Source organism: Notolabrus celidotus, chromosome 13 (genome assembly GCF_009762535.1).
Source record: "Notolabrus celidotus isolate fNotCel1 chromosome 13, fNotCel1.pri, whole genome shotgun sequence".
NCBI classification, from domain to species: domain Eukaryota; kingdom Metazoa; phylum Chordata; class Actinopteri; order Labriformes; family Labridae; genus Notolabrus; species Notolabrus celidotus.
Window position 1 is genome coordinate 12134376 of NC_048284.1, and position 27629 is coordinate 12162004.

The 27629-nt window shown below is 42.9% G+C and overlaps 1 protein-coding gene and 1 long non-coding RNA gene across 2 annotated transcripts in view; one reads left to right on the forward strand and one right to left on the reverse strand.

The window, feature by feature from the left end:
- Positions 1-27629, forward strand: part of syne1a (spectrin repeat containing, nuclear envelope 1a) — a 202749-nt gene that overhangs the window by 76281 nt on the left and 98839 nt on the right. Inside the window, exons 42-64 of the mRNA XM_034699221.1 lie at positions 307-465; positions 1103-1285; positions 1378-1479; positions 3103-3306; positions 3387-3594; positions 5617-5729; positions 5854-6059; positions 6165-6326; positions 6410-6689; positions 6880-7052; positions 9023-9332; positions 9897-10061; positions 11233-11592; positions 14680-14816; positions 18239-18416; positions 20604-20786; positions 22230-22373; positions 23720-23875; positions 24828-24992; positions 26367-26539; positions 26729-26882; positions 27050-27193; positions 27422-27586. Coding sequence (XP_034555112.1) covers positions 307-465; positions 1103-1285; positions 1378-1479; positions 3103-3306; positions 3387-3594; positions 5617-5729; positions 5854-6059; positions 6165-6326; positions 6410-6689; positions 6880-7052; positions 9023-9332; positions 9897-10061; positions 11233-11592; positions 14680-14816; positions 18239-18416; positions 20604-20786; positions 22230-22373; positions 23720-23875; positions 24828-24992; positions 26367-26539; positions 26729-26882; positions 27050-27193; positions 27422-27586 — 4224 coding nt within the window. The remainder of the gene's footprint in view (positions 1-306; positions 466-1102; positions 1286-1377; positions 1480-3102; positions 3307-3386; positions 3595-5616; positions 5730-5853; positions 6060-6164; positions 6327-6409; positions 6690-6879; positions 7053-9022; positions 9333-9896; positions 10062-11232; positions 11593-14679; positions 14817-18238; positions 18417-20603; positions 20787-22229; positions 22374-23719; positions 23876-24827; positions 24993-26366; positions 26540-26728; positions 26883-27049; positions 27194-27421; positions 27587-27629) is intronic.
- LOC117823943 lies at positions 8884-10138 on the reverse strand. The gene is made up of 2 exons (XR_004633520.1): positions 9883-10138; positions 8884-9221 (listed from the first exon to the last, which is right to left on the reverse strand). It is a non-coding gene; the product is annotated as an uncharacterized LOC117823943 (long non-coding RNA).

A 27629-nucleotide genomic window follows, 5' to 3' on the forward strand; every position in this document is an offset into this window, starting at 1 on the left:
TTCATCAGAATGAGTCTGCGTGTGATGAGGCTTCTAAATGCTACTGCTTTCTTCTATGCATTTGTGGCATGAGTTTCTATAGGTATCACCCCAAAAATGGCCGTGAGTGGGTTGGGCTTAAGAGGCGTATCACACAGAGCAGAAAGGCAGTCAAAACAATGAGCAATATTTCACCTGCACATCAGTCAGTGACCTAAACTCTCACTCCACAACAAAATTCCCCCTTTGTCTTAAAGTTTGTCCAGAGTATCTCCCTCTAGTGGAGGATTGTGCTCATTGCTTTTTCTCTCTCATCTCTTCCTCCAGCACGAAACCGTCCAGTCTGAGCTGAGAGAGAAACAGGACGACATGGACCGGCTCATCCGCACCGTGGAGGACCTGCAGAGAGAGCTGGAGAAGATTCCCAACTCTGATGCGAGCTCAATCCACAGAGACATGGATACGTTAAGAGACCAGTGGCTGGAGGTGATTTGTACCCTTTAACACATGCCTGCACATGTCTTGACGACTAACATCACTGCGCTGTGATATTTGGGAGAATGCATGTTACATTAGCATCATAACACAGATATAATGAAACCATACTTTACGTTTTTTGAGGCTTTAACGGGTATTTTCACTCTGAAGGAAACAAGGCACTGTTTCTATGGGGCTGAATAGTATGACAACTATAAGAAGAATGCTGAAATTTGTGATGTTGTTTACTTTTAGAAATCCATAATGATGTCCACTGTTTAGCTCTGCCACACACCAACACTGCTCCTCTTTTTTAATGATATTTATTTCTGCCTGTCTTCCCTTTTTTTCTATTTTCTCCTCTTGTGGGATTTAGTTGGCCGCTCAGCTGTCACAAATGAGACAGAAATATAAACAAGTCTAGACACGTTATCTACCTTCCTGTCTCTCTCTCTCTCTCACTTCTCATCCTCACATCTGTCAAACCAATTAATTCCTGCTCTCCCTCAATCTCCCGTTAAAGCATACCGCCCCTTACAGAGAGAGGAGGAGAAGACTAAACACAAAGAGGGGGAGAGATCCTACTTTTCCTGTTGATTGAGATGTTTGTTATACTCTTAAAGACTGCTGCTTTCTCTTCTTAAAGGTCTCAGAGAGAATCCAGACCAACACAGAGAGACTAGGCTACTGTGTGAGCCTGTGGGAGGACCTCAAGTCCATGGAGCAGGACATTAACCAGTGGACCTCCAACTCCATCGCTGATCTCACCGACAGTGTCACCAATCTCAGCGATAAAGAGAAAACTGAAGCTCATCTCACCACTTTTCAGGTCAGAGCACGCAGGATGGTCTGCACTTTTAGGGTGTTTGATGATGATGGTGCCACTGATGTAATTGAAATGTTCTGCACTTTGATCTGAAGGCGGAGGTTGAGAAGAGAGAGCAGACACTGGATGCGCTGCAGGAGAGAGTGACAGAGCTAAAGGAGAGAGCCAAACTGCAGGAAACGCCGTTACAAATGCAGGTGGGGAAGATAAAGTTTGTCATTTAAGTAAGAGGTGATGTACCACTGAGGATCTGATATGTCCAGACAGTGATCGTTCTTGTAAAGGTCAAGCACTGAATTTTGTGCTGAATGGTGTTATTGATGATACTACAGCTACATGTTCATGATCTTTGATTGTACCATCTTTGATGATTTTTTTTGGCAATATTGTTTTTGACAGACATTTAATTTAGGGCCTCTGTCCAGCAGCAAATTACTGTACAGACCAATGCAGTTCATTGTTTTCAGCATCCAAGGCAGTGAGCTGTTTTTTTTTTTGGGGGGGGTTGTATTTATTTATTTCTTTATTATTTAAAAGGACCATGCATATTAATTAACACTTCTGTAAATATGCCAGAATTAGCCAAAAGGCTAGTTTACATCTGCAGTCCCTTGCCAGATGTTAAAAAGGCTCCTGAAAAAAGATCAAGATTAAACAAAGATAAAATAGAGTAAATAAAAATAAAAATAAGAAGTTAGAGGAGAAACCAAAACACAAACAAACAAACAAACAAACAAACAAAAGAGAGAAGAAAAGAAAAGTACAAATTGCACCATATGATTAAAAATGACTAAAAGCTACATAAGGACATGATATGACCGTCTTTGAGAAAGTGTCCTTGGACATAACATACATGGAGCAAGACAATCATGAAGAAGCAATGAGGAATTGTTAAAGAAGACACATGCAGACACAACAGGACAACATTTAACAGTGCTGTACACATTTGCATCAGGCAGTGACAATCAATCATTGAACTAGCTGCATGCAATTCAAATGAGGCAACATATAGACTGAGCAACAGATGAGCACAGCGACAAGTGAGCAACAGCAAGTTAAAAAACACAGGACAAATTCACAGATGGCCGACACAGGGTGGCAGCAGCAGGGGGAGAAGGCTTTAGTGCTGACAGATTTGGTTGCTTATGAGCCACTGCTTCAAATGAAAAACTAACTGACTGGTATGTGTTGAGCTCTCTGATAGAAGTTGGTAAGCTGTTTATTTGTCCCTGCACTCATAGCACTCACAATTAAAAAATACTTCAGCCTTTCGAACACTGCTTTCAATTGGTCAGTGTCACTTCTCGGTCACCTACCAATCAAAATCAAATTGGTTGGGACTTTGTCATCAACAATAGCAGAGGTCTTTTACCAAGGAGAAAGTAACTACACTCTTTTAGCAGGGTATAAACTCAAGGTCTGAGCTGCTGCAAGCACCAGAACACAGTTTCTTTCCATTATTGTAAAGTTCTCTTTGAAATAGGAAACAGTTTTGAAGCATAAAGGACAATATATAACGGACTAAATGTTCAAGAAGCAGAAGTGCCATGTGACAGTTTTCGTAACCTAGCAGCAGTAAGTGCTAAATTGTTATTTGTTCCCACTGATAACATTGTGACAAATAGGTGTTTCTAATCTTATTATTTTAAATTATGAAAGAAAACCCTTTTTCCTCTGTGTTTGCTCTTAGAAAACATATTGTGCTGAAATCTAGATACAGCATGCCCTCTACTATTTGTATAGATTTCACTGTCACTTATCATATTTGTTCATATGGGAGTTTGGTTGGATTTCTTTTTTTGATTACTTTTTTAAACTAGGTCCTGGAGTCAGACCTGAGGAAGAAAATGGCCCACGCCCAGGAGGTCTACAACCAGGCCAAACACACTCTGACCTACTTCAGTTTCCAGAAGCAGCGACTTGAGGACCTCATGTCCCAGATGACTGAACGGCTGAGGGAGGTTGAGGGTTCCTTATCTGACCTCACTGAAGCTTCTTCTGCTGAGGACATCAGCACAGTCAAGGTATGACTCTGCTAACTAAAAAACTTAAACAACCACCATCAGGTGCATGAACTTAACTAGGTCGCACATTATTTACACAGGACCTGCAGGGCGTTGTGCAGCAGCAGAGGGCAGACATGGACTCAGCCAGAGATGCCCTGAGTGCCCTGTGCAGGTCTCACCCCTCGCAGGAGCTGTCATGCCTCTCCTCTGAGCTCACCTCTATTGCAAAACGGACGGAAGCTGTCGCCCAGCGCTGTGCCAAGACCAGGGGCAGCCTGCAGGATGGGTTACAGCTCCACTTCAACGGTAAGAAATTTAATTGTGTACTTAAAACTGTTTGTATTTGTTGAAATTCCCTTTATATCATAACATAAATCCATAAATAATAGACCTATAATAAGCTTATCTTAATATTAAGAGCCTACCTGCATGCACTCAGCCCATGCACTCATTGCACTCAGGTGGACTGCAGGGTAGTTGCATAAGAATTGCAGTGAGAAGTAGTTTGACTTTGTCAGCATTGACCGTAACTTGGTGTGCTCCTATATCCAGTGCTCTGTAGTGGACTTTTTAGTGAGGCAATGTGCTCTCATGTTTTAGCAGAGGGTCTTCGGGCATGTCTTCAGTCAAATAGATCTTTGAAGCCTTACCCTGGCTTGTTTCCCTATAAAGCTCCAGTTAGCATCTCTGTTGGCGCCCCCTATGGATGAAGTGGTGCTTCCAATTCTTTGCTGACTTTTTTTGTTTTTTTAGATGACTTTTCTTTGTCCACATTGTTGAAAATTGCCTTCGGCTTCACAGACAAACAGACAATACAACATTTTTAGACAAGAACAGAGAGAGCGCTTGGGATTCTTTCTGGTGTTTGCCAACAGAGTTCCTTTAAGGAGCTAGTATAAAATATGGAGTATAAAAATATAAAACATATCCATATGTACAAACACATACACATACACAAGAACACATATGTATACACATATATACATATACATATATGTGCATATACATACGCATGCACATAGACACATGTGCATACGTACATACATACATAAATCCTACAATTGAGGTCATAAAATTACGCAGGCCCCTGTAAACCCTGGACAGGGGACAGGCGGATGCTACAGTTTGCTATTTATTTGTTTGAGTTTGCTAAAATTGAAATTTAAAAGTTAGGTTTGATTTTGCAATCTAAGAATTGAATAATTTAATTGCTCTTGGAACAAAAGAGTTCTTGTAAGTATTCTATTGTGGCTCATGGCAGTCTAAAACGCCGACCTGAAGGGAGCAGTTCAAAATGGCAGTGCAAAGCATGGGACGTTTCACCTGTGATGTTAAGGGCCTTCCTTTTACTTATCTGGGCATATCTCTCACTTAGTGGAACCTGTGGTTGCCCTATAATTTTGCTGGCTGTGTTAACCACTCTTGTCAATTTACCTTTACATTTGTCATGTAAAGTGTTTTTAACAATCTCATCCTGCTGTCCTTTAACAGGCACATGTAGCCCTCACTGAGAATTTTTGCTGTGGATTATGTTAAAAGAAGTCTGTGTCTGCTGCATGTTTTTATCACTTTGTCTGACACCTACCCTCAGGCAGCAGCCTGAGGCATTAAAAAATTAGCATAATGAAATGGTCTACCTTAATGCTGATGGTCTCATTTGCTTTTGTTGGTTATATTGAGGCTTCAGTATTAATATCAGTCCATTTCATAACCAGCTACAATGTCTTTACAGGAGGTTTAACTGTGTTTTGCTGATATATAGTGTAAATACCCTTTATTAAAAGTTTCCTTATTGTTCTTCACGTGCATTAAAATCATCACTTCACTGTGACACTGACCCATGAAGTCTCTAACGGACTCCCATGGAGAAATAAACATTTTAATATCACTTAAAAACTCATGATCACCAATAAAAGGAGGCACAGCTACACGATGCAGAGTCATTTGTTCATGTTAGTGTTGCAACAGATTTACTGTTGATTATCCTACATTTTCCCCAGAGCACAGTCAACCCGCCCACTACAACCCACACTCCATTGACACACACTGTCTGGTACACCGGTGCGCTCTCAATCCTCAGACACACACCTGTGCCTCGGAGAGTAATGCTGCTCTCGTCACATCTGCTCTCCGGGGAGTCATTTTGAGCTTGTTGGCAAGGCAACCCAGTGCTGCACAACGCAGACACGCCCACTCTTCCCATCTGCTCCAACACATCAGCTCCCCTCCCTCTTCTCCTGCAGGCTTTTTAAACCTCTTTAGCCTTAATTTTTACTTCACATCAGGTGCATTTTAAGTGAACCGCTTCCTTTCTGTTCCTCAAAACAGAGCTCGTCCAAGACTTCCACTCCTGGCTCGCAGATCTGAAGGTGGAGCTGAAAGATTGTTCTAATCAATCGGGAGATGTCGCCATCCTTGGGGCAAAGTTGCAAAGGCTAAAGGTAAAAGTTAGATGCCATAGTTTCTATTGTTTTTTTTTACTATGCAGACATTGTGCTGGTTAGAATTATATTCACAACATCACTTCTTGATTTTTGCTACATTCTTGTCCTCCTTCTTCCACAGGTGTCAGCCGAGCGTTCATCAGAGAGTGAAGAGCGGCTCTCTCAGGTTTGTGAGGAAGCCAAGAAGCTTCTGGTCCACCTGCCCAAAGCTGGAGCAGCACAGGTCCAAGAGCATCTCTCCTCCTGTCAGAGAGAATGGAGGATCTACCTGGACGGCTGCTCTCAGAACCAACAAGACTTGGAAGAGAGTATTGAACTTCTGAGGAAGTATGTCTTCTCTCTTGTTGTATCTTGTATTTTTGCAAAGGAATTTGAATGAAAATGGTGACATTCCTCTCCTCTTTCTCCTCCCCTTCTCTCTCTCCTCTCAAGTTTTAATGGCTGTGTGGAGGTTATGAGAGATTGGCTGAAGCAGATGGATCTCAGCCTCAAGAGCAAGCCTGTTTTGGGGGCAGAGAGCCAGCAAGGAGTCTCCGACAGCACAGAAGAGCTGGAGAGGATGGAGAACCTCCACAGAGAACTGCTTGAAAGAAGGTACATGTGAGACCTTATGTTGAAGAGACCATAGCATGGGCTGTTAGATTTTCTGAACAATAACATATTTATTACTTCCTAAGGGACTCCATCGAGCATCTTTGCCAAGAGGCCCAGTCTCTGTCTGAAGCAGGCCGGGGGTCAGGAGGAGAGGTCAGAGCGACAGGACAGCTCCAGATGGAGCACCAGGCCCTGCTGAAGGCCGCCAGGGAGAGGCTGCGGGGCTGCCAGGAGAGCCAGGCCTTTGGGGAGACCCTCCAAGGGGTCTGGGCCTGGCTGGAAGAGATCCAGGAGAGACTGGGTACTGTAGACAGCACCATGGGGACCAAAGAGCAGCTAGAGCAGAGACTGGAGACTGTACAGGTTTGTTAAGTTGTAATCCCATGAAATAATTTTAAAGATTACTCCTACATTGAACCTGCTAAATCAGCTTTACATTACCCTGAACAGGTCTTTTAATAAACACTAGAGGGAGCTGTTTGACTGAACAAATCTTCAACTGAAACTCTGCTGTCTAACTCCAGTTTACTCTGACCCCGCTCTGTTTGTACAGGACATCCTGCTTTTGAAGGGGGAGGGAGAGGTCAAGCTGAACATGGCGATGGGTAAGGGTGAGTTGGCCCTGCGGAGCTACGGAGCCGCCGGACAGGATGTTGTGCGCTCACAGCTACAGGAAGTGGAGGATGCTTGGGCGACGCTGCTTGTGACTGCAATGAGCTGCCACAGGTAAACTGTTGGCCTCTTTCCCTCACCTGAAGTACACACTGTGATGGTTCAGTCCACATTTAATAACTTTCTTTCACAATTATTTTTATTGATTTTGTGATACAGTGCATGTAAGCATTGACAGTTTAAAAAAAAGTAGATATAAAGAATGTGTGCACCAATAGCAGTACTTAAATACAACACAATACAACAATTTTACTTGCCTTTTCATGACCATGACCCCAAGCCCCTCCCACCCAAACCTCAAATAACTTACATAAGGCAAAAAACAAAACACACAGACCAAATTAGGTAAAAGAAATAAAAAAATAAAAATAAAAACAAAAAAATTAAATAAACATTAAGGCATTAAATATAGATAGAAGGAAGAGGGGGACAGACGGGGAAAGAGAGAGGGGAAGGAGGGCAACTAAGCTTCATCTGGGTGAACAGTTGTTTTGTTTAAGTATTCGGTGAAGGGCTTCCAGGTCTTGTCAAAAGAATTTCTTGGTCTCGCAAGTGAGAATCGGATCTTCTCAAGTTGAATATGACCAAGGATCTCCCTGAGCCAGCTGTTATGGGAACGAGGGAGCTTGTGCCTTCACCCGAACAGGATGAGGCATCAAGCTCACAGAGTCTTAAAGGCTAAGACATGCCGTTTGGTCCCTGAAAGGTTGGGCACTCCAGAAGGTGGGACTCCAAATAGGACAGTGAGTGGGTCAGGGAGAAGGACTGTATCAAATACTGTTCCCAGTGCGTCGAAAATTTGACTCTAAAAACCTTGTAGTTGCAGACAGGACGAGAACATATGGGAGTGATTAGCAGGTGAATTCTTGCATCTGTTACAGCGTCCGGGTAGATTTTAGCCAGTGGGGCATTTGTGTTGTGTGCTCTGAAAATAACATTACATTTGATAACTGAAAGCAGTTCATGAGTCTTAGTTCTGTTCAAGCGGTCTTGACTTTAGCTTTTTTTTTATTCTACATATTTTATTGGACAATTCCAATCTGCAGAAAACTGTTCACCGCTGGACATTCAGTAGACACTCTGCCCCTGTGCCAGAAACCTCCTCTCTTAGGAACAGGTTATCCTCATCTTGATAGATTCACGTCTCAATGCCATTAATTACCATTAGGTTAAATACATAATGAGGAGTATTTTGTCCTATTATAACTCTGATTGATGCATCTGATTTAATGTGTGTGTGCGTGCAGTACAGCGTGCACATGCATTATTTTGTGTGAATATGTGTGCGTGTGTGCCTGTGTGTGTTTAATTGAGCAATTATGGCCCCTCCCTAGAAAAAAATTGATCTCATTAGGGACTAAGTGGTGGATGGCAAACAGTGGGTCACACATGGGGTGTGTTTGCATTTTCGGGGGAATGGGATAACAGTAGGCGAGGGGTAGCAGGTGAAAGAAGGATTTGTGTGTGTTTCTTCATGTGTGTAAGTGTGTGTTAGCAGACATTGGCGTTGTTTGTGCAGGCAGGGGTAACAGATGGCAGGGGAAATTGTAGGTGTGTATCCGTGCCGTGTGCACTTGAACCTCCCAATAAAAGGGGATAAAGGCACTAAGCCAGTATTACAGACAATTTATATTACTTAGCCATGTCATGAGTGTGAAATATATACTCTGCCACTGTATTTGAATTACAGATTATCTGAGTTTAAAGTGACCAGATTACCTATGCACTTGTGTGAACTGTGTCACACCTGTTGGATTACTCACAACAGGGAAACATGTCTACACTTCAACCCATACTTTAACATTTTTGAACTATCTATGCTTTACAAGTGTTTATATCCAACATGAGTTAAACAGACCCTAAATAATTTTCTTGTTCATTAAGAATAACGTTTATTTCAAGTTTTAAAACACATCTGAAACATTTTTGATACTCAACACCATTTGGTTTAAAATTTGTATTCATTTAAAATGTCTCAATGTTGTAATGACAGATTTAACACAGATCTTCTCTCCTCCCTCCAGTCGTTTGGAGTGGACGGTGTCACAGTGGGGAGGATACCTGGAGAGTGCTGCCCAGCTGCGGTGTTGGATGGAGGTTGTAGAGCGAGAGGTGTGTGCCCCTCTCACCCCTCAGCCAGGCCCCAGAGAAAAGGCTTCCCAGCTGGAGAGACTCAGAGCTCTGCTGGCCGACCTGGAGGACCACCAGGTGGCACTGTCCAGTCTGGAAGAAAAAGCCAGGGAACTGTTCAAAAAGACAGGTGACGCCAGCTTCAACCACGGGGCCCGCACACAGCTGCAGGTGCAGTTTGATGATCTCACAGCCTTGGTAGAGGTACAGTGCTTTGTTATCTTTCAGATTATTATTAAAGAGAACATGGAAGTTTCTGTTTACCTGATAATCATATCTGTATTCTAAATCAGGGGTTCCCAAAGTGGGGGCCGGGACCCCCTGGGGGGTCGCTTAACACAAATGGGGGGTCGTGAGATGTCTTCCAGAATGTTTTTTTTTTTAATTGTCTGAAAATAGTATATTTTACCCATTAACGACAAAAATAGTAGCTAAACTTGAAATAAAACCTTGAAAGTAGAAAATGTAATGAGTTTTCTGCCTTTCTTTTTGCCAGATGACTCCTAAGTTTAGAGTTAGTAGAGTTAGTATCAAAGCATCAGTAGCAGCAGGTTAATTCATAAAGGCACAGGAAACACAGCCACATGCTCATATAGGTAGGCTAATTTTCTGCAGACCAGCTAAAAGAATCCACATTTAATCACTTTGAGGGACAGTAGGGGTAGCAAGACTTTGGCGCCAATATTTTGGGGGTCGCAGGCTGAAAAGTTTGGGGAACCCCTGGTCTAAGTGATGTTTACTAATGTATTCTTACTTTTGTGTCTTCAGGAGAGAGTACGTCTTGCACAGGCTGTAGTGCTGGAGCATCAAGAATACCTGGAGGCTGTCAGGGAGCTCACTGATTGGCTGATGACTGCCGGGGAGGAGCTCCAGCACTGGTCGGATACATCAGGAGACTCTGCCTCCATCAAGAAGAAGCTGTCAGAAGTGAGGGTAAGGCAGGGTGTCAGCAACAACATAAAACAATGATGCTCGTTGACGTTGGCTGACACTTCTTTTGTATTTTCTGAAAATGCATTTTGTCAAGATTTGACGATTTAAAAAAAAAAAAAAAAAAAAACCCAGATCAGCTTTTGGTCCATTCATTGACAGATTATAGTGCAGCACATGTGACAGGTGACAGGTCTATTGTGCTGCAGTGCGAACATGCTGTATGTGTGCCTTATAATTTATCGCCTCTTTATTTTAGACAAAGCTTAATATTTAGTATTTGTTTGGACTTCATTTAGAGTCTCCACTTTCACATTGTTTGTACATCTTAATGTTTACCACAAAGATGTTTATATGCTTTACTTCTATTATGTTGCTAAGGTAACTGATGGCTGAATTATCTGAACCTATCTCATCTTGATGGACCCCTGGCATAAAGTAGGGCAAGCTAGGAAGGGAATGGAAATTGTTTCTCATATCAAAGCCAAATATCTCCGTCTCTCCTGGGTTATTTTACCGCCAATAAGTCGGTCTATTAGCTCGCAAAAAAAGGTAAAAGAGAGCATCAGTGGAATTAAAGCTTAAGCTTTCCCTGCTTGATATTAACTCTGCAGTTACAGGAGAAAGGAAATATGTGTGGAGAAATTGATTTGCATTTAAATCTCACACATGGGTCCTAATTATCACATTATAAATGTGTGTTTGCAGAGCCACGGTGTGAAGCACTTACGAGGAAACATGATTTGATGTTTACTCAAGCTAGTTTTCATTTCTCATTCATGGACTCAAGGTTAATGTTCGTATCTTTCTACTCTCACGCACATGATCTGATGGTTTTTAATACAGCTATCAGCTGACTGCTATAAAATGCCCTTCGAGTGTTTGTTCTGCATACCTCTTGACTGTCAAGTGCTACCTTTAGCACAGAATGAGAGATGGTGGCAGAGAGAGAAAGAGATGTCAGTGTTAGAATACTAGCAGATTAAAACACAGTTATCATAACTGATGTTGCTGGTTCAGAATCAAAGAGACCAAAAATAAAGAAGGATGGACCAGGAGAAGGAAATCTATGTAAGCAGCTTTAAATAGAATCCACTGCATGGCTAGATATGGTTTCCGTAGCCACAGTTTCCGTAGCAACTTTGTCGTTTATCTCCCCTCCCCATCTCTTCAGGAGCGCGTGGAGTGTCGGCTGCTGGAGGGCCGGGAGCGCTTGACCCGAGTGCGTCGCAGTGCCGCATCAACGGCAGAGCACACGGCGGCGGGCGGCTGCGAGGCTATGGACCGACAGCTGGGGGCGCTGTCACAGGCTCTGGAGCAGTGGGAGGGGGCTGCTCTGAGGGCCAGGGACGGTCTGGAGGGGGCTCTCGCTGCTGCTGCTGCATCAGAGGAGGAGTACAATCGCCTCACCGTCTGCCTTGAAGACGAGCTGAAAGATTTTGATGGACGGCTGAGGGGGTGGAGCCAGGAGCTGATTAAAGCTGAGGGGCGGAGCAACGGGGATGAAGCGGTGGAGGGATGGCAGCTGGCGAAGGTATTGCTCTGTTTGTTTGTCTCTTTCTTCTTCTGTCTCAATTTCGCTCACAGTTTTGTTCCTGTCAGTAGAACGTTATTAAATGTTTTGCTCATCATTGTGGACTCTTGTCTGTAAATAATACATGAAGATGTTCGGTCTAGATCGGCTGTTTTTGTGTCCTGAGGTAACTTTTGTTTGGTTTTTTTTTGCTTTACAAATTAAAATTGACTGATTGATAAATAGCAGCATAAGGGCCTATGTCCACTAACAGTTCTCTTCACAGATGCAGCGCCCACGACCTCTATTTAAGCGTGTTTATCACTAGTGCTTACTGTTGCTTGGTTACATGTTGTCTTGCAATGCCTCCCCCCACTCTTTGTAGTAACTGATGAGTCTGTTTTGAGGTGCTCTGAATGGGGAGCTGATTTGGCTTGGAGGATAGAGTACAGATCATATATACTGATGCTATAGTCCTTGTTGCAGTAGTTGCTGGTTCGATTCCTACCCACAATCCTTTGCTGTGTCATCGCCCACTCTCTTCTCCCCATGTGTTCTTTCTTTTTTCAGCTGTTCTGTTAAAAAAAAGGAAAAAACAGACCAAAAATATATCTTTTTAAAAAACACAAAAAAGCGTCATATTTGCTTCTATTCAAGGAATTTTAACAAAGAAAACTTAAAAAAAATGCTGGAAGAAGAAAGAAGCACCTACTCTCAAATTGTGGTTAACAGAGATGACGGAAATACTTCATTTAGAGAGAATTAGATTTATTCTTAAAAACAGACTTAAGAAATTTGAAAAAAAGTGGAACCCACTTATCTCCTTTTTGCAGAGCTGAAATGATCGACTTTTTGTTTACATTGTCAGGTAGCACTCCTTGGGAGGGTTGAGGGAGGGGTGAGGATGGGATAAGTTATTGTTCTACTGTTAACTTAACTCTCTGATGAAGACAGTTTTGCCTGATGATAAGGAATGAATAATCCAAATCAGTGATAATGTAGTTTGTAAGATCAGGCCTTTGAATTGTGCTGTTATATGGATGCTTTGTGGAGATCTTGTTTTCCTTAATAAAACATATTGAAACCCAGAAAACTTAAAAAAAAAAAAAAAAAAAAAAAAAAGCTCTAGACCTGGAAAATCTTCCCCTTGAAAGAATAGAATGATTAGCTTTTCCTCCTCCTTTGCCGTTGACCAAGTTGATATCAGAAGCCCCGCCTTTTCAGAAATTAGCTACGTAGAGCCAAGCCGTATTTTGAACCAGGCTGTAAACATGTTTATTAATGCTGCAAAGATCATCTTTTTTGAATTGGTGTGTATGTGGTTTCCTGTGTTTCTGCAGCCAGCCTCAAGCGGATTCTCGATGAATTGCAGTTTATAACACTTCCGCATGGGCTTCATAGTTTGAGACCAGAGGTTGCCGCTTGGTTGTTAAGAAAGAAGTGATATTGAGAAGTGTGGGGGTGTTCCAAAAGTTGAACTACTTTGGTGTGGATGCAGTGACAAAAAAACAAAACGCTGACACTGAGGGTGTTTTGTGCGTTAAGGACCCTAAGAGCTGAAAACCTGAACTGCATTGGTTTTGTGCATAAAATAGCCACTGCCTCTGCAAAGGCTACTGTGTGTGAACACAGGCCCTCATGTCTAAATAAATCTGTTTGTCTAAAATCAGCTCATTGAAAAAAATGATGGATACTTGAATACAAAAAACTGCATTCAGCTGGGATTTGTGTTGGCAAACTGTCTCCTGTAAAAAGCTATGAGCAGTACTGTACTTTTTAATTCTAGAGAAAGTGATTAGCATTGTTTAATACCCACACACGCACACACAAACACACACAGTGTGCAGACATACATTGTCTGCATTCAGCTATGCTTCCTCCGACAGTAATTATCCATTCTATTTGTTAATCCTAAAAAAAGATTAGTTAGTAAATCAGCTTTACTGGAATGATGGAGGAGTGACAGCTACAATCCCATCAGCTTCCCTTGTTTTCTCCTTCCGTCCTCTAAACCCCTCCCCCTGTAATTTTGTTGGCCATTATTTTCCACTATCTCTCCCGCCCAAACATTCTCCTTTTCAGTTCCCTTCCCTTTTACCCTTTCTGTACTCTGACATGTTTGAACTCAATTGTACAGTGATGTCTGTCTGGACTGCAGGGGATGTTTCTCAGATGCTCCCGCTCTTCACCTCCCCTGCTGCTCTGTTTCTAACCTCCACAGGATGTATACATTGTGACAATTTCTCTGTATTGTCAAAGCCATGACAGCATGTCCACCCTCTAACTCCTATCCCGGGCTTCTTCGGCCATGCCTTTCTCCGGTTTTCCTCAATTTGGTGCTGTCAAAGATCAGAGGAGGAGTCTTTTCCCCTCCTCCGCTTCTCTCTCTCTTCTCTCTCCTCCTCCTCCTCCTCCTCCAGCCCTCTTCCTGTATCCAGCCTTGTTTTTCGTTACGCGCTCGTTTGTGTGCATTTCGAACCAGTCCTGCATCTGCGAGGGCTGACAGCTGAATTCCACAGGGAGAGAGTGTGAGAGAGCGAGAGAGAGGGAGGAAAAAATGTGTGAGAGGGAATGAGTGCAAGGCGCGGGGAGGAGGGACGGAGAAAGAGGAAGGAGGAGGAAAGAGAAAGTAGTGGAAGGACAGGAGGAGGGAATGAGAAGAGGCAGAGGCAGAGGAGAGCAACGAGTGCGGGAGAACAGGCAGAGAGGGACGGTTGTTTATTGGTCATACGTCAGAACGAGAGTGAGCAAGGGAGCGTGTGAGAGTCAGAGAGAGAGAGAGGGAGAGCTTGTACATATTTCATGGGACAGGATTTCATGACTGTGTGAGTGCAGAATGTGAGGCTGGCTGACGAGAGCAGGAGAACGTTATCCACAGCTCCTTCCTGCCACACTCCGCCAAGAACAGAAATGCTTTTGTACAGACAGCACTGTGAGTATGTGTTAGAGTGTGCGTGTGAGTGTGTGTGTGTGAGAAGAACCAAGCCAGGGTGTGAATAAGAATACGAGTGCACTTATTGAAGGGTGTCATGCAGATCTGTTGGGTGCTTGTCTTTCCTTGACACAAACACACACACTGAGGCAGCGTATCTGTTTTGCGTTGTTTAGGATTTACTGGAGGGCTTGCAGAGCGCCGAGCCGATGGCAGAGAAGTTGAAGGGCCAGCTGAACGACCTGGTACGATACTCCAGAGACCTGGGCTCACAATCAGACCGGGTCACTGCGCTGATCAAACAGCACAACAGGTGAGAGGAGTCTTTCTGCTTTGCTTGAGGGTGTGTGGGAGGAGACACTTCACTGTACTTTGATTATTTGAAATCAGGCTGAGATTTATGGTCTTAGGCTGGGTGATAACTCAAAGCTAGTTGAAAGTTTAATTTATTCATCCCATAATGTGTTGCCATGCTATGCTAAACATTGAAGATATTACACATTAGATCTTTGTTATGATCTTTCTCATAAATGTTGCATGTATTTGCTGCATTGTGATACCGATGCATACTGAGCTATAGATTTTAAACCATGTAGCTGAGTCTTGTTTGTAAGTCCAGTGGGCAAGGTTTTTTCACAGCAGACCATGCATGAACAAACAAGTAATTCATTCCTTCCATAAAACAGCAAATGTATCCAAGAATACAGTCAGAGTTTTTCCCTTTGAGATGCCTGGGTGTGATTACAGCTCCGTTTTTACAACCTTATTTGTGTTAGAGGAGTGGGTGTACGTATGTGTGGCCACCTCTCACACTGAGCATGTGGGTGTGCATGCGTGTGTGTGTGTTACAGTCAGACGAAAGTGAAAGATGACAGAGAGCACCAGAGCCACCAGTTGCTACGCGACATTTAACTACCTTCCCTTCACCCGGGCTTGTTCTTCATGCTTGTTTTGGTTTGCATCCTTCCTTAATTTTATGCAAGGCTAAGATTCGAAGGACAGCAGTTACATTAAATTGGTCTTTTTTCCATGCTGGTATATATTGTATGCCGTATAGCCTGTATACTGAGAAACAACGGCCTGTTTTTGAGCTCATTCAGCATTTGTTTTTGAGCACACCATGTGTTCTCAAAAGAACAGCAGTGCATAGAAGAGAACATTCATGCACACAGCCAAACATATTTAGCACATGCTTGCACAAGTGTGAGCACAAATATCTACTTAATTTGCATGGAAGCAATATCAACTAAGACGTTTTGAGAAACTGCCAGGTAGTGCGACTAGCATTCATTGGCAGACAATCTGAGTGAGGTCAACTTGTTGGAGATGCTTTGGCGGGAAAATGTGTTTGGCTGCTGATTGGCATGAAAACAGCAACCGGCCTCCCTTCTCTTGGCTTTCAGTCTCTAATCGACTTGGCCTGTGTACTTTTTGCACCTGTCCTGCATTAGGCACTGCAGAAGGAGAGGCAAGTGGAAGAGAGAGAGAGAGAGAGAGAGAGAGAGAGAGAGAGAGAGAGAGAGAGAGAGAGAGAGAGAAAAAAAGATTGAGAGAAGTGGAGATGGAGGAAGAAAGAGCAGGATCTCACCTTTTCATAGCGCAGGCCAGATTCTGTCAGTCACAGCAGAAAAAAGTGCTTCTTCCACACTCATGTTATCCCCTCTGTGCAAGCCTTTTATGCCCTCATCGCATCATTAAAAACTCTAGGGTGTTTGTGTGTATTCTGCATGTGTTTGTGTGTATTCTGCGTGTGTGTGTGTGTGTGTGTGTGTGTGTTATTTTTTTTGCCTTATTTTTCAAGCCTCCCTTTGGACATCACTCCCTGCATAAACAGCTGCACACCTTGTTTCCCTGCTGTCATCCCTTCCATTCCTTCTCCCTCTCTACTCCCCCTCAATTTAACCTTCACCCACTGCCCGATATTTCTGAAGCCCAGTGACCCTTTTCTTTTGTTGTCCAACCTTTTTTTCAGTCCTGATTAATTCAGCGTTATGCAAATTAGAGGTTGGCATGTTAGTTACTGTGCGTGTCTGTTTAAAAGTTTCCTTTTTTTCCCCTGAATTAATAAGAATAATTTGATAGCTTGTGTCCTGTGAAATGAAGAATCTATTAATGCGTTATAAGAGCCAGAATCCTCAGACATTACATGTTCTGAACACAGAGTAAAGCATGAAGAAGGAGTCTTGTTGTCTAGGTGGATGGGCTGAAACCATTTTTAAACAGGAGACAGAACTGAATAACTCATCACAGATTTAGAATGCTTTACATATATACATATACTATATATATTTCATGTCATATCACATATATCAAATCAGATGTATCATATGATATATGCAAAAATATGATAATATACAATATGATGTATGATCCATTTGATACTCAAGATAAATCATGTCATTTTCTTCCTTTTTGTCTTTCATTGTGGCATCACTATGAGACCGTTCTAATCAAGATGTTGGAATACTTTTACAAACCAATCACTGTTTACTTTGCTTTAATCTGCTGTTGTTATCAGTCCTCATCCTTACAGCTCTTCATGATAGGGGATAGTACAGTTTTTTGAAGGGGGGTTGTATGAAGTAGTGATCAATGGTAAGTGTATTACCGAATGGGAGTCTAGGCCCTCATCCATGACACAAAATTCACAGTATAACTATCAGCAAGTTGACTCACAACTTAACAGCTGATCAGTGTGCTGCAGGCAGAGGACCCTGCATGTGTCCCATCCACGATCAGTGCAAAAAAAAGGGCTTTCTGTAATTCTGAAATCTGCAATTTTGAAGATATTGAGATTACGAGTCTTCCAATGAGAGGCACAGCTGACTTGATGGACAGGCGGGAACACTGTAGCTGTTGGCTAGGAGGCTCAAAGCCCGTCTCTTTACTCTTTACGTCACAATCACTCGACAGCAGCAATATGGCTGCCGCCGACGATTGGCCTCAAAACAGCGCTTCAGAAACCGATGGGTGACGTCACGGATACTACGTCCATATTTTATACAGTGTATGTTTCTGACTTCAGAGTAAAGTGCTGAAAGAAATCTAAATGTAGCAAACACTCTGACCCTCATTAATGTTTGTGTCTGACCTGGTAAAATTGACCCTGTCTGTAGGGATAAATATCCTACCTCCTGTTCTCACTTCAAAACACTGAACTGTCCCTTTATGAATATATAAGGAAGGTAAAAAAGTCTAATTGTATAATAAGTTCTTCCTAAATGTCAACTTATCCCTTTGAAAAATCTCCCCCTTCTGCTCTAACCTCACCCTCACATGCTGTTTCCCAGCCATATTCTTCCCGTCTCACCCTTTTTCTTACAGCATCAATCTGTCATCCCTCACTGTCTCCATCTTGTCACCCCCATGAACTCTTGCCCCACTCATATGTTGCCTCTCAACCCCCCACCAGCGCATTGCCCCTTCACCACCATCCCCCACTCTCCCTCTTTTGCCCCAACGCTCATTGCTTCCACTTCACCCGTTTTGCCATTTCTCCACCTGGCCCTTTCTCACCCCTGCTCCTCTCCCAGGCTCCCCATTCTCGTCCTCCGTAGTGTGAGGGACAGTATGTACAGTTTCTGAGCATCTGCATGTGCATCTCTTTGTTTTGATGAGCAGCAGACAGCACACACTGGGATGCTTTTCTTTCTTTGTTTATTTTGTGGTGGTAAATTTCAACCTGTGATCCATCTTGACACAAATCTGAAGGTTACTTTTTTTTTCCCTTCACAGCCTCAGCCTGCGTGCCTCCAGGGAGTGTCAAAATAAAGAGCGCTTGTTGGAGCAGAGGTTCCGTGCAGCCCTGAGAGACTTCCAGCAGTGGTTGGTCAACGCCAAAATCAGCACAGCCAAATGCTTTGATGTGCCACAAAGTGTCGCAGAGGCCTCAACTGCTCTGCAGAGGATCCAAGTAAGATATACCTTTCTTCAGCTGCGATGGACGTCTGTTAAATCATCAGTTATCCTTGACATAAATCTGCGGTATTCTGCAGTGCCCATTATTTGTGTTTTTGTCTCTGCACATTGCTGATATCACTTGAAAATCCCTCTTTTGTTCAGCCTGTGCTGCAATTACTGTGATTCAGTTTATTGCCTCTGGAAATATGAAGTGCCTCACCTTCTGTGAACCAGCGGCTTCTCCCAGGACACCAGACACAGATCAGCAAATACACAGGCTGAATCAAATTTTGTGATATTATTCAGGGATAGAATGGAGTTGAATTTATATTATTTGACCATCACTGAATATTACTTTAATCCAGCCTTTCGAGAAAGACCTACATTTGTAATAACTTACTGTTGTAACAGGATGCTTGTTCATACTCTCATGTCTGAGGGCTTTCCATCCAAAATACAGCAGCTCACTATTAACCATTAACTAGCTTCACTGTAGCTGCATTGATTACAGAGCCAGTAGCTGTTGATTGTGGAGTTAAGGGAGTTTAATTGAATGACTGGCATGAACCAGAGTATTTTAAGGAATAAATCAACAATCTTCCTGTCATGAAACTCCTTTTTATGTTCTTTGTTTTGGGTACACTTTAAATCTACTGCCACTAATTACCAGCTCCTGATTGCTTTAATTTCATGCATGCATTTAGCAGGGTAAGAAATTAGAGGGAATTGCTTAAAACAAAATGATGCAATAGATAAAGAATCAATCCACTTTCAATGGGAGACTGCTCGAGGGGATGTCTGTGTTGACATGCCCATTGTCGTGTGTCCTCTGGTGGGCTTGTTGGAGCAGTGGGACCCACCATTGGCCTGGATAAGCTGAAAGTGGGCACATGGCCAAGAGCGGGATGAGAGAAAGCTCCACAGCGGGGTCTCTGTGACATTCTCTTCAAAATGATTCTGTGTTTCTACTTCTGAGAAGTCTCTGTGTCTCCTTCTGAGAAGCTGGCAGGTGTAACAGTCTCTTAAAAGCACCCCAGGGCCCTGGCTAAGATGTGTCGGGTGCTTGGCGGTTAAGGTAGACGTGCCCACATCCCCATACCAGACGGTTAATTACCTCTCAGGCACTTGACCATATCCACCGCTACATAACCACCAAGGAATTGAATTTATTGCTCTCAGCTGAGCTTAAATAGTAAGACAATTATTCCTCACTAATACGCCACAGAACTTGATTTTATGCCAGTGTTTGAGGTTTTTTAAGTTTGGGGTGCTTAAATTATTCAAACAGTCACATGAAGAGGCGGGTCAGAGTGTCAACAAAACAATGAAGAGATCATTCTCAGTCCTCCTTCAGAAGTTTCTGGTGCAGCTTTTGAGCGTTAGAGGAGATGTCACAGAGAGTATGGCAGTGAAGGAGAGAGGGGGCGGTCATATTTTATTTATTATTGACTTGGGGAGGAATGTGGAACAATGTTTCCACATGGCTGACCTCCAGGAGGGCCTGAGTGGGAGGGGCAGAGGGGGCGTTCATTGTGTCACGCTTAATTGGTGGTATACAGTTACACTGGCAGGAGGAGAATGGTGGTAAGTGAGGAAAAGAGAAGACAGTGAATGAATTGAGCAGAGCGAGAAAATAAACAGAGACAGACTCTCTGTGCTTGTGTGTGGCTCTACTGTACCAGTTTGTGTGTGTGTGTGTGTGTGTGTAAGTGATGTGCTGACTGCACAGATGGTGGAGTGGTCCCTGCTGCGCTACTGTCATCGGCTCAGCTCTGAGAAAGGAGGGGTGTGTGCATGAGTGTGTGTGTGTGTGTGTACATTTACTGCAAGTAGGCATGGAGGAGCTACGTAAAAACCCACACATTTCAGGCGTGCTGACTTTCCTTATCTATGGTTGCCTCCCCAGGTCAGACGCTTCCTTCCGCCCACACATATGAAACAAGTACAGTCTGTCTAATTACTGCTGTTGACTTTGTAAAGTGAGATGTAGAAGAAACAAATCTGTCGGCCACGTAGAGAAGAGCTGTATTGATTTAAATCGCTGAATCTTAAGTAGAAGACAAAAAAAGTCAGAGAATGTAATTTCGTCTTTTTCCTTTTCTCCCCCTTTCACTTCTACTCCCTCCCTCCTCCCTTTGTGTGTGCGTGTTTAGTGTTAAATAGTCACAGTTCCTTTGTCTTCGTCTGTGTATCCCTGCAGGAGTTCTTGAGTGACAGGGAGCATGGCCAGGCCAGGCTGAGTACAGTAGGAGCCAGTGGGGAGCTGCTGATGGCTGTGGTGTCCAAAGACAGAGTGGAGGGGATCAAGGCCAAAGTGGCAAACGCCAGAGAGGACTGGAAGAGCCTGATGAATAACCTGCAGACGAGGGAGGATGCACTCAAGGTTGGTTTACATTTTCTTTTGTTAGGAGGCTGTTTTCTTGTCCAGAGACCCCCCCCCCCCCCAAAAAAAAAAAAAAAAATGCAGAGCTGGACTACAGAGGGACTGTGTGGTTGAACAATGGTTGACTGGGTTTTGGTATGCATATGGTTTGATTCATTGATTGAAATCTTTATTTCAACAGGCTGATAACAGAAAAGTAGATTCATAACTTACCAAGAAAAGTATTAAAAACACGAGACATTAAATACAAAGCAAATAGTACATGTTATTAAAGGAGAAGGGAGAAGTTTTTACTTCTTTTCTCAGCTCTTACAACTGTACCCCAGCATCATAAGTGTCACAAGCAGAGAAAATAAACAATATAGCACATTATACCGTTTTTTATAAATTTTTTAAATGTCAAGTTACGATTCGTTTCACGGTACGTTTGTGTCTGTGTTTCTTCTTGTTTCCCACCTCTTTAAAAAAGTCAAAGTCAAAGTCTTCTTTATTGTCAAAAACTGCAGTATGCACCAGACATACAGAGGATTTGATATTAAGTTTCTCTCTCTCAGACCCTAGCAATGACAACAACAGATAAACATAGGAAAAGGCTAGAAAAAGATAAGCTAAAATGAAAAAGAAGTAAGCTAATAAAAATAATAAGATACAGTTTTGAAACAGTGCAAAAACTTTGCTATGGTGCAATTTAAAATCAAAGTGAGTGTGTGCGTGTTCAAGGCTAAGGATGACAGACCTCAGCGATGATTTGGGGGGGGGGGGGGGTCAGTGACCGGGTTAAGTCTGTGAAGGGGGCACTATGGGAAGAGGGGGCAAAACAGGGAGAGAGTTCAGCATCCTGACTGCCTGGTGGATAAAACTGTACCTCAGTCTGCTGGTTCTGGCCCGGAGACACTTCTTTTACTGTTATGCAAATGTTTCTGTAGTTTATAAACTATTAGGTTTAATTTGGTTTATTTTCATATTCATATATCTTCTCAGGATAAACATATAGAGATACTGAAGTGGATCTGATAACCATCTTTAATCGCCGTTTTAGGATGAATCGGTCGTTTCATGCTAGTTCTTTACTTGATGGAAAATGATTTACATCAGTTAGTGCAAAATCACTGTATTAGTGAGAATTGTATTAACAACATTTTATAAGTAAATTAATAGGTATGGCACCCAACCATCAACCCTGAAACAGATAGATGAAATAAAAATAATTAGATTATAAAATGTCATTGTTTCCTCATAAAACATACACATCATGAGCAAATTAAATAATACACATTAACAGATGGACAATAGCAGGAATGAAAATAAAAGGTTGCGCGTGTCAATTACAATAAGTACTTTACATGGCACATATTGACAGAATCCCTAACTTCCAGCTGATCAAGCAAATATATAAGAACATTTGAGCGCTTTATCTGATAAGTGTATCATCTTACTTTGCAGAGCCTGCAGTCCCAGATGACGGAGTTTGAGGCCAGTGCTGAGCCTCTGCAGGACTGGCTGAACAGCACAGAGGTCAGAGTTCAGGAGAGCAGTGCTCGGCTGCACGACCTCCCAGCCAAGAAACAGGAGCTCAGCAAACTACAGGTATTGTGAAACACAGTGTTTCTATCCCAGGGGCACCACACTCTTCTTTGTTTGTGGGTCTTTCTGTTTCCTCTCAGCTCAACATCACGCCTCGTTTAATTAACTGTATTCCTCAAAGTATTGCGGCTATTCGAGGATCTGTGTCCTACGTTTCTGCTGTTTTATAGCCACTCCTTAATCAATACATTCTGCAGAACCTCAGCAATGTAACCTACACTGATAATCCATTTTCTGTTAAATTGCATTAAATCATACCAAGAGTGCTCCTTTTATGTCCCTCTGTAGCTGCTGCGACTGAGTCAAGTAAGGCCCATCATTTCACCATAAATTGAATATTAAGTAGATTTTCCAAGGACACTAAATAGTTGTAGCTCTACATCAGATATGCATCCCTAAAGTGCAATCTCAAATCAGCTGGGAAAAGAGAAAGACCTAATTACATTTGTCGAGCACCGCTGGATCAAAATAGAGCAGCGTCTTGACACAATAGTCAGAGGAATGGTCCAGAAATCTAATTAATTCTCCTTCTGTCACAGCTGAAGCGCTGCGTGGCTAAAAGGCCCTTTTCAGGATGTGATAACAGCCTCTGCCATGTCTGCCTGAGACAAAAAAGGAGGAGAGGCACAAAGCGTTGAAAGATAAAACTGACAAAAGAGAGAAAAATATATCAAGCCCATCTCAAAGCTCTGCCCTTATCGTTGTTGCTATTTTTGTATTTACTCTGTCGACCACTGTAGCACTTCTCCTCGCTGCCTTTTGTCTGGCCCCTGCAAGCAATTACATTTCTTCCCCAAGCACCTCCTGTACAATACAGAACGTGCAGGCTTTGGAGTCTGAACCTGTGCTGGCAAAATCCTCTTTACCTTTTTTTCACATCAACCCTCCCGCCTTTGCAGAATTTTATCAGGCTTGTCTTCTTTCCCATTCTGTGCTGTGATGCCCGACCAAATAACTGATTTCTATTAAAAAGAAGCATCAAGAGAAATACTGCTGATGCTGTTTCTTTATGATATTCCTTTCCCGTGTCCTTCTCCATGTATTTTGATGTCTTCCTGTTTCCCCGTCTGCTCTTGTAACTTGTAAAACAACCTTGTTCCCCTCCTCTGTGCCTCACCTCCTCCTTTTTCTGTCATTCTTTCATTTTTTTTTTACCATTCTATTTTCCCCTACACTCAAAATCTCATGCCGCTTACACACGACATGTCCAATGCGCTCCATTTCATCTTCTGTTTCTTTGAACCCTGCTCTCCCAACCGTGCTTACCCACATCTTGCTGCGCCTTCATCTTCATTTCTCCACTTCCAATCTCCATCTTCTCATCCTCCTCCTGCTTCATCCTGGCCCAGTCTGTGCTGGAGGAGATGGCCAGTCGTGAGGCGGAGCTGGGCAGGCTCAGGGAACAGGCTCATCGTCTCTGGGAGGGACAAGCAGCCGGCAAGGGCTTCGTCCATCGTGTATCTCAGCTGTCTGCACAGTACCTCGCCCTCAGCAATTTAACAAAGGTAATACTTCTCCCACATACGTGCAGTTACCCCTCCTTTTTTGTTCTCTAACTGTTTGTGCAAAAGCTGCTGTGAGCTGAAATGCGCCTTGCTTGAATCATGCACTGTGGGAGCTGAAAACCATGAAGCCATGTTGTTTACTGTTGTACTCTGTGATTTGCTGCGTCATGTATTATTCCCCTGTCGCGCATCAGTCACAGTCCCTGCAATCAGCTTGTCACAAGCTAAAGGTATTGCACCTCAAGTAAGCCTCAGCACCTGTAGTCTTTTCTCTGAGCACAGTAATCTATCTCTTCACTCCAAAAGGTCCTTGTGGTTGCAGCTTCATCAACATAAAAAGACCGGGCTGCAGAGCTCACCTTTTATTCTCTGAAGCACTTCTGTAATGCAAGAGCTGAAATGTGTCAGTGCTTGAGATTCTGACCTTTTTGAAGCTCTCAAAAGATTGGTCACACTCTTATGATTAATTTAAAACAGCATAGAACAAAACCTTACGCTGACAGGAAAGCACCATTTCCCTACCTCAGGACAATGATAGTGCCTCAACGGTGATGAATGGATTTATTTTCTCTGTCGGCTGGCTAGTGGAGCGCTATTTTTAGGTCCTCTTCCCTGCTAGACATGGAAACAGGAATGTAATCATTTAAAATTGCCACTTGTAACTTGTTCTTGAAGCTCTCTCTCTTTCTCCACTCTACAGTGAGACAGATGTTTATGATGTTCAAGTGATGACTGCAAACGAAATACTTTGTGTTTGTGCTCTAATGTGTGGGTGGGAAAGTCCCTGGAGGTGTATGAGTGGGAAAACAAGCCTCTCAAATCAAACATAAACAGAGTTTTATTAAAACACTGCTGTTGCACACTGAAAAACACTGAGTTCTTATATTTCTCCTCAGTCCTGATCTGTTCCTCAGAACCTTTGTAAGATTGTGCTGTGATCTGATCCTTAAAGGACAAGGCCTCCAGGATTGAGCGCATTGTGGGGGAGCACCGCCTCTTCTCTCAAGGTCTCAAAGAGCTCCAGGATTGGGCGTGTGAAGCTCAGAGGGTCCTCAGCACCTGCATCTCCACCACCACGGACAAGAGCGTGTTGGAGGACCGGATGTTACAACTAGAAGTAAGAAGGGAGAGGACGGCTGTGTGGCACCCAAAAGGAATTCATACAGTTTTAACTGACTGCACTTTTGAGCAACATGATGTTTCTATTTCAAGTTATAGTAACAGCTTCAGGTTATTTTGATGGTAGACTGACTTGTATTATAGAGAAAATTGCCTTTCTGGTATTAAGGCTTGAATGCAAACTTTACCGCTGCCTGTTACAGTCATGTTGAGAGGTGAAGCAAAGCAGATAAAAGGATGTAAATGGATGTACTCAAGCGGCAACCTCTGGTCTAAAAATATGAGTCCAATGCAGAAGTGCTAAAAACTGCAGTTAATCAAGGATCCGCTTGAGGCTTGCTCTGGAAGTCACATACACATTAATGGGAAAAAGCTGCTCTTTACAGCAGAAATAAACATGTTTACAGCCTGGTACAAAAGGCGAGTGTAGTCTGGATAGCTCATTTCTCGATCGGCTCACACTGTAGGGGGGTGAATTCTTTTCTAACGCAGCAATTTCGAAGATATTGAGATTACGAGTCTTCCAATGAGAGGCACAGCTGACTGTGGGAACACTGTAGCTGTTGGTTAGGAGGCTCAAAGCCCGCCTCTTTACGTCACAATCGCTCGACAGCTACAGTCTTATGACCACTCACTGTGCTTTTACACCTCATTTCACATTAAACCATTCATTCATACACACAATACGGCATAGGGAGATGTGTTAAGTTCCTATACGTACTAACAAAGGCCTTGTTTAGACAAAAATGGAAAAGTCTTTCCTTTGCATTTAAAGAAAAACTGAACTGCCAATCTTGAAAGTTGAGAGACGACCCACTCTGCCACTTCGCCACAGTCGGCACAAGTCAACTAGGTGATGTCAAACTAGCATCTAAGTTGTTGGCAAGAGAGTGTTTTGCACTGTAGGGACACCAAGTCAAACCAAATAAAATAGCATACTTTAGCATTAATTGCAGACATGTAAAATATCTGTTTTCCTATGAATATATTTTCCTACAGTGTATCATGCAGCATGCATGTCATGACTGTATATAACTTTCTCAGTGATGTCACCTGTTGGTTTCTGAAGTGGAGTTTTAAAGCCCCATTAATGTTGAAAATGCTGTCTCAACCCAACTTTCTGTTGACCTTGCAAGAGGCAAAGAGGTTGATTTCAGGGGGTCTTTTAGCCATTTGACTTAAACTAAGATGTTCACTATGGAAGCATCTCAATACAAAGGATAAAACATGCAACAGTGGAAATTATGTCATATGAACCAGAGGTGGAATACTTACATTTTGTGACCATCTGGAAAACATGTTGCATTCCTTTCATGCATTAGAAAGAAAAAGAAAGATTTTTAGATTTATGCTGATCTGTTTCTGTCTGTAGGCTTTGTTGGCGGCTCGTCAGGAGAGAGAGATCCAGCTAAAGATGCTTCTGACGCGAGGAGAAGCAGTCCAGAGAAACACCTCCGCTGAGGGAGTCCCAGTCATCCGCAAACAGATCCAGGACCTCAAAGACTCATGGGACTCGTTGCTTTCTGCCTCCATTCAGTGTAAAAGGTTGGGATCATGAACCAATTAGTCTGTCAGTCAACTGATGAATGGGACTGGGGACTGTCTGCTTTCACTTGATGGATTTCTGTTAGTTGAAAGGTTACGGGGGCAATTAGATTTAGATGCATGTGTACTCTTTACTTGTGTCTATGTGTTTTGGGTCTGTGTGTTTACGTCGTTGTTTCGTTTCAACAGCCAGCTGGAAGGCGCTCTGTCTCAGTGGACTAGCTATAAGGAGGACGTGGGTCAGTTTGTGTTGTGGATGGACCGGGTGGAGGAGACACTCAGCTGCTCTGACAGACAGTACTCTGAGATGAGAGACAAGACAGCTAACCTTGGAAAGACCAAGGTATCACATCACTCTATCATTTTCTTGTGTTTCTTTTCAGCATTGATGTTTACATGTTGACACTTTTTTCTGTCATGATGTATTTTAGCTTTATATGGTTACACGCAGGGATACCCCAGACCCTTACCATGAAGTGCTACACTCACTGTGTTTTTATTTAATTCCAGCTTCTATATGAAGAAGTCCTGAGTCACAGCAGCCCTTTAGAGACCATTGCCACAAAGAGCTCCAATATGTCTGAGCACTCCACCACGCAGCAGGAGGTGCAGCAGCTGCAGAGTAGATACAACGCCCTCAAAGAAAAGGCCAAGGTACATTACTTTTTTTAATGTACTGTTTTTATGTATTTTACTGACATTCACTTTATGCTATTTAATAAAACTCAATTATATTACTATGTCCTGTATGTTAAACAGCGTAATAACCGCCTGATTATGTTATGAACCGTTATAATTACTTTAATTTTCTGATGATAATGGAATTTCCTCTTTTACGTATCTAAGCTTACTTTTGATCTCTCTACCTCGTTGTTTTTGCAGAATGCAGTGGGTAAAGCAAAAGGTCTGGTGCTGGTCCACCAGGAATATCAAAGGGGGTTGCATGTGTTTGAAGACTGGCTGGAGCAGGAGCAGGCCACACTGGCCTCATTGTCCCATCCAGAGGGAAGCGTAGACACACTAGAGAAGACCCTGGAACAACTACAGGTACTAGCGTGTGCACTCCTTTACTCCCTAGTTTCTCACACTT